The sequence below is a fragment of the Miscanthus floridulus genome, chromosome 6 (genome assembly GCF_019320115.1).
Source record: "Miscanthus floridulus cultivar M001 chromosome 6, ASM1932011v1, whole genome shotgun sequence".
NCBI classification, from domain to species: Eukaryota; Viridiplantae; Streptophyta; class Magnoliopsida; order Poales; family Poaceae; genus Miscanthus; species Miscanthus floridulus.
Genome location: NC_089585.1, coordinates 77,932,338 through 77,942,768, shown reverse-complemented (window position 1 = coordinate 77,942,768; position 10,431 = coordinate 77,932,338). Strand labels below are relative to the sequence as shown.

At 43.4% G+C, this 10,431-nt stretch overlaps 1 protein-coding gene across 1 annotated transcript; it reads right to left on the bottom strand.

Moving 5' to 3' along the window:
- Window positions 1-441: 441 nt before the first annotated feature.
- Window positions 442-5,183, bottom strand: LOC136458414 (uncharacterized). Its single transcript, XM_066458352.1, has 4 exons — window positions 4,769-5,183; window positions 2,014-2,110; window positions 1,831-1,890; window positions 442-892 (listed from the first exon to the last, which is right to left on the bottom strand). Exons 1-4 carry the CDS (start codon window positions 5,035-5,037, stop codon window positions 812-814), a joined length of 507 nt encoding a protein of 168 aa, XP_066314449.1. The 5' UTR covers window positions 5,038-5,183; the 3' UTR covers window positions 442-811.
- Between the last annotated feature and the right edge of the window lie 5,248 nt (window positions 5,184-10,431).

Below are 10,431 nucleotides of genomic sequence, written 5' to 3'. Positions count from 1 at the left end.
ATTTTTTTTGGCAAAATGCTACTGTAGTATTTTCAGTTGTTATTTGGCAAATAGTGTTCAATCATAGTCTAATTAGACTTAAAAGATTCGTCTCGTGGATTTCGTTTAAACTGTGTAATTAGTTTTATTTTTTATTTATATTTAATGCTTCATGCATGCGTCTAAAGATTCAATGTGACAGGAGAATCTTGAAAAATTTGACGTTTTGGAGGAGAACTAAACAGGCCCCTAGATAGGCCGTGGTGGAAGGCAGCAGGAAAGTATTCGCGTGATGACATGGCATGTTTTAGGCTAAAAAAATAAGACTCTTAGAGAAACTATTTTTTTTCCATCTAATATACCTTTGCAACCACCCAAAACTATGATCTTTTTTTGGCTCTTTATTTTTTTTTTCTTTGAACACTCTTGGAGATGCTCGTATATACCAAGAACAAGTAGATTTTCACAATTCAAACACCACCGCTTCGTAGGCAGGAGGCAGAGAACAGAGTAGATCGGAAGTTAATCTTCAGGGCATATTACATATACCAGAAAATGATATACCTCCAGCAATGAAACACAAGCATAGATATAGGTTACACATAGCCACAGGCCACAGGTACTAATTTGGCATGTCTTAACTCCATTGAACAAAGCACGGGTCACTGGGTTTAAATTCTATAAGAGACATGGGCACATGGCCAATGCAATAGGAAATGCCACTAATGGTGACCTAAGTTGCGCGTACACCGTACACTTTGAAGATTACGAGCTTAGCTTGAAGATTTCAAGCACAAAATGGTGTCATCCAGCCATAGCCAGCCAACATGATTTAGGAGATTTTCTTGGTGATGTCCTTGATAACCTTGTCCATGTCGAGCTTCTTCATTGGTGCGAAGGGGCGTGGCATGTTCTGTGCATCAAATGGAATTTTAATTAAACCAAATGAAATCATGTGGATGTCATCATTATGGTATTACATGCAAAGATGGGCTATCCCTACTGTTTTCACAATGTCATGACATCTTAGATGGTGCAAACTACTATTTATTCATCTTAACCTTTCTAACGTTTTTCTAAGAAACAATGTATAGCATGGAATGAAGCGAAATATCTGGTAGGAGTGCAGATTTGGTGCCCAGGAGGGCTGGCGCCCTCCTTAGCTAAATACCATGTTGCAATGTTTCAAAAATCATCACAAAAATCATGTATGCAGTACACATAAAGTTAAATATAGCCGCAACAATTTAGTTTGAAATCAATCCTAGATGCCAAGAAACAAATTAGACAAGCAATCAACCTGGCACTGTTTATCATGTGCTGACATTGACACTTTTGTTTTTTAGTCTCAGAATCAAAGATGAATTTCAATCTAAATTGTTGTGGGTACACTTAACTTTAGGTGTACTACATACATGATTTTTGAAACATTGTAACAAGGTATTTTAGCTAACGAGGGCGCCAACACTAGGCGCCATATGATTTTCCATCTGGCAGAATGAAAAGAAGTACAACAATTTGGTAAGCTGATACTGAATAAATTAAATGTATGCAACTTTTGTTTGGAAGGTTTTATCATAAGTAACGCAATGGACAAACGGTTAGCAAAAATGGTACATGTTCGAATTTTGTATTTTGAAGTCAAATTTCATGAATCACTCTAGTATGGGATAATGGGCTGTGCTGTCTCAGGCTAATTGTTATGCACAAAAATGTATCAAATGTTATCATGAGATCATTAGATAGAATTTGGCATAGGCCTCAGATAATAAATAGCTCTAAAATAGACAAAATACATATAGCACACTGAGAGCCTATATGATTTAGGAAAATGACAGTTAAGAATATTACCAACAATGATATGAACACTTCGCCACCTTCTTCACGAATCTCAAGGCAACCACGGCGTGGCTGGGGATTAAAAAAACAGTATAATGGCCATCAAGAAAGTAGGATGTACATGGAAGCTGTTTTAGGGTATCACACAAACCCATGGTTTGGCAAAGATCATGACGATTAACATAGTATGGATACCTTCTGAGGGTTGATTATCACAGACACCCCCGGAACAGAACTTTCCAGGTCCTCCTTCACCTTCTGAGCTCGGATCTTAAACTGTCTGCACTGGGTGCTATAGAATAGCAGAAAGAAGAACTATAAGCAAAGTTGCAGCTCAGTATCTCTAAATAAAGTGCATTGACAGGAACAAATATATTAAGAACGATGAAACAAATGGAAGCCTTCAACTAATACAACAACAACAAAGCCCAAATATATTAAGTCCCAAACAAGTTGGGGTAGGCTAAAGGGCGTACCCAGTGCAGAGAGCTCCCGCTCTGTGCGGGGTCTAGGGAAGGGTGTTAGTGGCAAGCCTTACCCTCGCCTGTGCAATGCGAGGAGACCGCGACTCGAACCCGGGACCTTCCGATCACAGGCGGAAGCCTTCAACTAATGAAGGCAACTATTCCTTGCAATGTGTTGTCCCCGAAACAAAATTTGCTGACATGTGACCTCAAAAACAATGTTACAGAAGGTGCTAGGCACTAGACAGGCAATACAGACCGCTAAGTGACAAGGCAAGCCTTCTTGATTGTACTTGTGGTGGTGGGTGCAGGGACGATTCAGAGATGGGAGCAAAATAACAGAGAGAACAGGGAAATACATAGAGAAAATGCCTAGGTGTCAACAAAGCGGTATTACTCTGCCTAGCAACTAGGCACTGCCTAACTTCCCTTTTTTAAACACAGATCCATAATGCTTAACTTCACCCAGATTTGTTGCAAAGTTTAATGCTAATAAAAAACTCTATTTTGACTCTATTAAACTTGCTCGCATGCAAGACCACAGGAGAAAGAAACACTACCTACTTTTTTTTGGTTTATTATCCACACAGCTGGGGAAACTGTGACAATATACAGAAGAGGAAAACAAGAAGTTTGATAACCACCACACCCTTTTCCAATTTGAAAAAAGTTCGTATTTTTCCCAGTTTTGTCCACCTAACAAAAAACTCCTACATAAAAGAGTAACCCTACATTAAACCTACTCCAGGTTCCCAGCAGTAAATAGAATAATCCTCCAATCTTCTGTTCTACAGAAAAAGAAATGGAACCCCGTTTCCTTTGTTCCAAATAGAAACTATCTACTAAAATTGGTGAACTATATACATCATGGGAAAACAGGATAACAATGTTGAGATAACAGAATGAAAATGCTATGACTAGAACAAATCATCATAGAATCTAAAAGCAGACCCAATTTAGGCAACTATACATTACTGTTTCAAATTCACCATGCATTTCAGCAATGATGTATTCAATTTTTTTTCAAAGACTTGAATAATAAATGTGAGTAATAAATGTTCTAGGATTGGAAATCTTACTGCAGAACCTACATCCATATCGTGCCAATCTCGACATTAAAAAACAAAATCACAAAAATACACCTATCTTCTTATGCTACCATATTGCAAAACTAAACATTTTTCCGAAACAACATAGTAAGCTGCTGAATGAGAATAAAATTTTGCTTTGCAATATGACCTGATAAAGTGGATAGATTCTATAAACTGCAGTTCTGTGACACTAATGACCATAGAAGTGTAGTTTGTAAAATTGGATGAGAAACTGTAATCTGATGACAGGTATCATGGACTGGGCTGACATGTGGCCATGTGGGCCAAGACCAAGCTACCTAAGTGGGCTGGGCTGAAGGACTCTAGCTACCAAAGCAAGGAACAACGTTCAGAGACAGGATCGAACAGAACGAGAATCTTGAGTCATCTTCCACCTCTCACCAAGAACCTCTCCCTGCTATTCTTGCTTGTTATCTCTCTGATTATTTGCTTCCTCTACCCAATTCCCTTTTATTCCCCAAAGATTGAATCCCCAAACAATCAAATATTGCTGTAACTATGACTTGGCGGTCTAGGACTGTGACAACAGGTCTCTGAAATAGCATTATTTTTAAAATATACTAAAACTTATACAAGAAATAAATAATTTCTTGTAGTATATATAAGAAAATATTAGATGAAAGGTTGAAGCAAAACATCTACAACAGAAAGGAAATAGGCTAGTCATTGCAATTAACCAACATGAGCTAGGGATTCAATAAACCTAAGGATTGTAAAATTAATTATTAAGATGAGATTGTAGATAACACCAGAACCAGACTAGCTATTACGAAGTGAGATTACAAAGTGAGATTAGATTGTAGATGGTAGTGAACCTCTTTTATGTGACTATGGACTAGCTATTACAAAGTGAGATTGTCTCGAAAAATAGAGGTGATTTTAATAGCCTGCAGACATGAGGAATGAAAAATGTGTTTGGATCAGTGACATTGCATAGCCTGCAATGGATAGAGTTGCATACATTCTTCATCTTTAAAACTTTTTTTTTTAAAAAAGTCCATTTGTTGTTCCTCTGAAAACAATACGTATACAGGACAACTTACTTCCTCATATTGTTTCTCAATGTAAAGAATGTGTATTCCAACTTATATTGCATTAATCACTGACGACACCTCACAACTGCAAAGAAAAACAAGCCCACACCACATATTGTCTGTTCCTTCCAATTTGTGTTTATCACTATCTATTCACCCGCTTTTCCTTGCTAAAAGACCATATCCTTGTTCCTCCGGCAGAAAAAAAAAACAATAGGAAATCAAATGAGAACAAAATAATCTAAATCCCATCTTTTCCCGTGTCCCCCCAAAATCATCCGTTATCTCTCTCAGCAGCCAAATCACCGCATACCCTGAAAGTACACAACAAGGCACTCACCAGGCCTCGACGACGACACGCTTCCCTCCTGCCACCGCATCACCCCCATCCTCCTCCTCTGCCGCTGGCGCCGCCGCCTCGGCTTCCTTCTTGCCCGTCTTCCTCCCCTTCGGCTCGGCAACCGCCGCCTCGTTTTCCTTCTTAGCTGGCACTGCCTTCGCCGGAGCAGGCTCCGTTCCCCGCTTCCCTGCAGCAGCCATGCTCCGCGTCTTCCTCGGGGACCCCGCCGCAGGGGCAGCCGTCGCTGGGGACTTGCGCTTGGGAGGCATCGCTGGGTGGGTTGGCCCGCCTCTCCGTGCACTTGCTTGGGGTTTCGTGCCGCGGAAGTGGGAATGGAATGGAACAGAGAGAGACGCAGAAAAGTTACTACTCCGTAATAGAGAAGGCGGAGAGGAACGGGAAAAGGCGCGAGAGAAAGGGCTTTTTCCCGCCAATAGCAAGTGAGGGTGATGAGGTTATGGAATCATGGGCTCTTCTTCGGACATATAGGGCGCGTTTGCGACCCTGGTCCGGAGGCCCGGCTGCGCCCGTGGGCTGCAAGTTATCATGTTTGTCGTCGATGGCCCGCAAGGGAGCCTGGCTTCGCAGAGCAACACTCGACCTCTCCGCCTGGCTCTCTGGAAACGAGCGAAACCCTCGTTTCTTCCGAGCCGCGCTCGTCTGCGACGCACGCGGGCGATTTTGGGCGGCGGCGGGGTGGCTCGCGCGGGCTCTGGCGGGAAGGGGAAACGTCTTCGCGCGCATCCCCGCTCTCCGCTCCCGCTCTGGCCGCCGCGCGCGAAGCGAAATGGCGGCGATTTCGCCGGCCTTTATATACGGGTTCCCACTCTCCACTCTCTCCTTCTTCCACTCGGTGCTTGCTCTTCCACCTCCCTCGTGAGAGACCGGCGGTGAGTTGTGGTGCGTGGCGGCGGCGGCGACGACCTCCGGCTGGTTGTGGGTTAGGTCACCGGCGCCGAGTTTCTTCGCCGCTTCCCCGCTCCGGCTGCTGCTGGAACTCCATGCAGCGGTGTTCCTCTTCTTCTCCGTCCGCATCTGCTTCGTCTTTTTCCCGATCTGCATCCTCTACTTCCAGATCTGCCTCCTCTCCGTTGTTTGGACCCCGAGCCAAGGTGAAATCGACCCCTAATCTTCTTTTTTGTGGTGCTTCTCGAACCTATTAGGGTTTCTTGTTCGTTGTTGTTCATGATCTGTTAGGGTTTCATACTTGTTATAACTGCTTCATGCTCCTATTAGGGTTACTTGTACCTTACTGTTCTTGATCTGTTGGGCTCGTGATCTGTTAGGGTTGTTGATCTGTTTCAGATTTGTATTGTACCTTGCTGTTCATAACTGTTTGATGCAGTTGTTAGTGTTACTTGTACCTTGCTGTTCTTGATCTAAGTTTTTTGTTCCATCATTGGTCGATGATGTTGTCCACATAGTACTGGGAGGCATCACATAAAGATGCAGCCGTGCTTTTGTTGGCATGCATTCATTTCACAGTCATGTTGATGCCTAGCAGGGCTCATTAACTGAAATCATGTTACATTTTTATATGCTTGTAGATGGATCTGTCTTTGAGCCGTGACATGCTGTGTAGGAAGGCAGCTGCCTTGACTGTTGTTATGGTTACCTTTGTATCTACTAGGTTGAAAAGGAAAACCCCTGAACCTGAAACCCCACTGCCTGATCCTATAGCACTGGCCCTGATTAGGGATGAAAATGAACAGCATAGACAGAGAACACTGAGAATGATATACAATTCCACTGATTCAGGGTGTATTTCTATGATTAGGATGAAGAGAGTTGCTTTTTTAAGTTAGTGAGAACTTTTAGAGAGAGGAGTCTTGTCACTGATAGGGAGGGGGTGTCAGTAGAAGAGCAGGTTGCTATATTTTTACATGTTGTAGGGCACAACCAAAGATTTAGGGTTGTCCACCAGTCCTTTAGGAGGTCCATCCAAACTGTCCACAAGCACTTCCATCAGGTGTTGTATGCTGTGGGTGAGCTTAGGAATGAAATGATAAAGCCAGCTAGCACTACCACTCACCCAAAGATTCTTGGAAGCCATACATGGAATCCATATTTTAAGGTAATTATATACCCTGGGTTCATTAGTTACATTAGACCTATTGCAATGACTGACCCATGCTTTTTAGGATGTCATTGGCTTTATAGATGGCACTCATTTCCTAGCAAGGGTTTCTAGGTGCATGCAACAAGCTTTTAGGGGTAGGAAAAAGGATCCCACCCAAAATGTGATGGTAGTTGTGAATTGTGATCTGAAATTCACTTATGTCCTGGCTGGCTGGGAGGGCTCTGCCTATGATGCAACTGTTTTGGCAGATGCTGTAGCCAGGGAAGATGGCTTGAGTTTGCCAGAAGGTAATTGCACACCAACACTAATTACATATTCCATGGCCTATTAACACACACTCTCACAGTAGATGTCTTGTGTAGGTAAAATGTTCTTGGTAGATGCTGGGTATGCATGCAAAAATGGTTTCCTACCTCCCTACAGGGGGGTTAGGTACCATTTGTCTGAGTATGGCCCAAGGAACAGGCCCACCAATGCAAGGGAGCTCTACAACCTTAGGCACTCATCACTTAGAGTGACTGTGGAGAGGGCTATAGGTGCACTGAAGGGCAGATTTAGGATCTTGGACAACAAACCCTTCCACAAGTATAGGACACAAGTGAAGCTTGTAGTTGCCTGTGCCATTTTGCATAACTGGATCCTAGGTTTTGGCATTGATGAAGTAGTTCCTGATGAGGAAGATTTCACTACTTCTACTGATCCAACCAACCTGCCCCCAGCCCATCTGGACCAAGACTCTGTTGACATGGCTGAAATAAGGAATGCCATTTGCAATGCTATGTGGGAAGGGAGGGGAACAAACACTAGTTGATGTAATATGTTCTTGATTTTAGTTTCTGTACCCTGCTATGGAACTCATGTGTGTCATGCTGATGTAATAATTTGGTGGACAAAGCTGAGACCAATTTTATGCCTCATTCATTCTGTTCTTGAAACATTCTGTTCTTCATGATCTGTTAGTCTGTGGTTAGTTCATACAACTGTTAATATTGTTGTCAGCCTATTCTTGACTAATTCTGTTGTTGATTTCATTACATGCCAGTCCTAGGATGGATTCAGGTGCATTTGAGGGTGGGTTTGTTGCTGGTACTTCAGTGATGGAGCAGCTCATCAATGGTGGTTCTGCCCCTGTTGTAGCTGGTGCTAGTGCTAGTGCTGCTGCCCCTGTTGCAGCTGGTGCTGGTGCTGGTGCTGCTCCAGGTGCAGCAAACCCTATTGATGTTGCTGTTTCTGTAGCTGGGAATGGGGCTGTGAGGGCAATGAGGTGGACCAACACCACCTTTGGCTTTGTGCTAAGGAGGATGGCTGCCCTTGTTAGTGATGGTAGCAGGCCTGAGAAGGTTTTCAAGGACAAAGATATGAATTCTGTGGCCAAAGCCCTCAAGCAGTTCTGTGGGGAGGTTGTTAGCCCAACTCAAGTGTACAACCACTTGAGGAAGTGGAGGCAGAAATGGGCTAGGGTGAGCAAGTTGAAGGACCTTAGTGCTGCTCTTTGGGATGACCAGGCTCATGCTATCATGCTTGAGCAAGAGCACTACCTTGGCAACTGCAAGGTAGCAGTTTGATCTTGTCTTTGCCTTGACTACCTACATTTGCCTTTCTTAAACTACATTTGCCCAACTCTGCAGGACCATCCTAAAGATGCAAAGTTTCTTAACTACCCTATTAGGTTCTACACTGAGATGGAGGCTATCTTTGCTAATACCATGGCCACAGGCAAGTTTGCACTTGGGTCTGGTGAAGCCTTAGGGCAGAACCAGGCTGACAGTGTTGGTGCCAAGGCTGATGGTCCTCCTTTGACCCACACCACAGTTCCTAGTGAACAGGGAGGGGATAGCAAGGCCACTGAACTGCTTCCTACCTCCTCAGCTGCTGGCCCAAAGAGGAAGAGAGGGAACTTCTCTGAGGAGGAGATGCTCATGTTGACTAACATGTCAGATGCTGTGAACAATGTGGCCAATGCTCTTAGGGAGACTGGACCTGCCCATGTTGATGCCAATATGTACCTTGCTGTGATGGAGATGCCTGGCTTCAGTGAGGAGGCACTTATTATTGCCTACACCTTCCTCCTGGACAACAAGGCCCAAGGCAGGGGCTTTGTGAACATGAGTGATGCCCACAGGGCCCTTTGGCTTAGGACCTTCCTGGCCAAAAACTACTATGTGTAGTTCTACTACACATGAAGGGCTAGAAGGCCAGGAGGGGGTTGACTGTAGAGATGTATAGTTCCTCCACCCCCCCTCATCCACTCTCTCTTCTTTTGACAACAGGACCTTTTGTGCAGTCTTCTTGTTCTTTTGACACTTGACCTTGATGGTGTAGTTTGCCTAGGAGGGTGGCTAACAATAGGTAAGGATTTGGGAACATTTGAGCCCTTGGCTGTTGGGCTGAACTTGATATTGTAAGAAACTTATTTGTAGCCTCTGTTGGCTACTTTTTATTTGATAACTAGTTGTCTTTTTTGTTGTTTATGCCTCTGGTGGTAACTATGGGATTTAAAGGCCTATGATGCATAAAATAAACTTGAGGTGGCTACCTTATTCTTGTTTTGATGGTTTACAGTGTTGTGCTTTCTTCTTTATTTGCTCAGTTGTACTCCACAGCAACAACATCCTCTTGTGATGGCTGATGGCAGTGAGTGCAACTGTTGTTTATTTGCCTCTTTATTTGGTTCTTACAATTCTTGGTAGCCACCAATGACTAAACAAGGAAAATAACAGCTGAGGCTAATTTTTTTATCAAGTTGCCGATGATGTTCATCATCATTCAAACTGAATGGTCGACTGAGGCATGTCATTCAGACCACTTACATGTTCTACATTTGGTTGGTTTCAGAGAATTCCTCCTTGCTATGTGGTCTTTGAAGGGAAGAAACCTGGGATTTATTTTACATGATATGAGTGTGCTAAGCAAGTGCTTAGGGAAGAAGGGGCTATCTATCAGAAGTACAACAACTATGATGATGCTCTTAGAGATTTTAATGCAAGGGTACCTCAAGAACCCTTGCTGTTACCAATTCATGCCCCTCATGGGGATGCATCAGCATCCCATGAACTGGTGACAGGTCAAGGTTCTGAAATCTATCCTCATTCACCTGAGCTGCAAGGCTATTGCAAAAATGCTGTCATCTTGATCTTGTTTATGGTTGTAGTTGGTCTGTCACTCAAACTGTTCATGTGCCACAGCTGTTGTTTTAATTAGGCCGATGATGACACAATAGGATGACTGCATTAGCTGGCTACATGTCACTTTGATTCATGTACTCTCTTTTCTGTTAACTTGTTGCCCTTCTCGGCTTGCCAAACTACTTAATTCTGCTACTGTTCTTAATTTGCTTCTTTGATTATGCAATGTAGCCGGCAATATATGTGTTGATTAAATGGAATTAGTCTGAGGCCTATGTCTTTTGTATATTTTTCATTCAAAGTGTTTGCTTCTCTATTGATCATGCTGTTCTTTCTTCTCTTTGGGCCAGGCCGAGCACAGCAACTGGCAAACACAATCTGTGCTTGGCAGTTGGTAACGGTTGGCGTTTGAGCCCGGCTGAGTATTGGGTTACAAACACCAGCTCGTCTGGACCGGG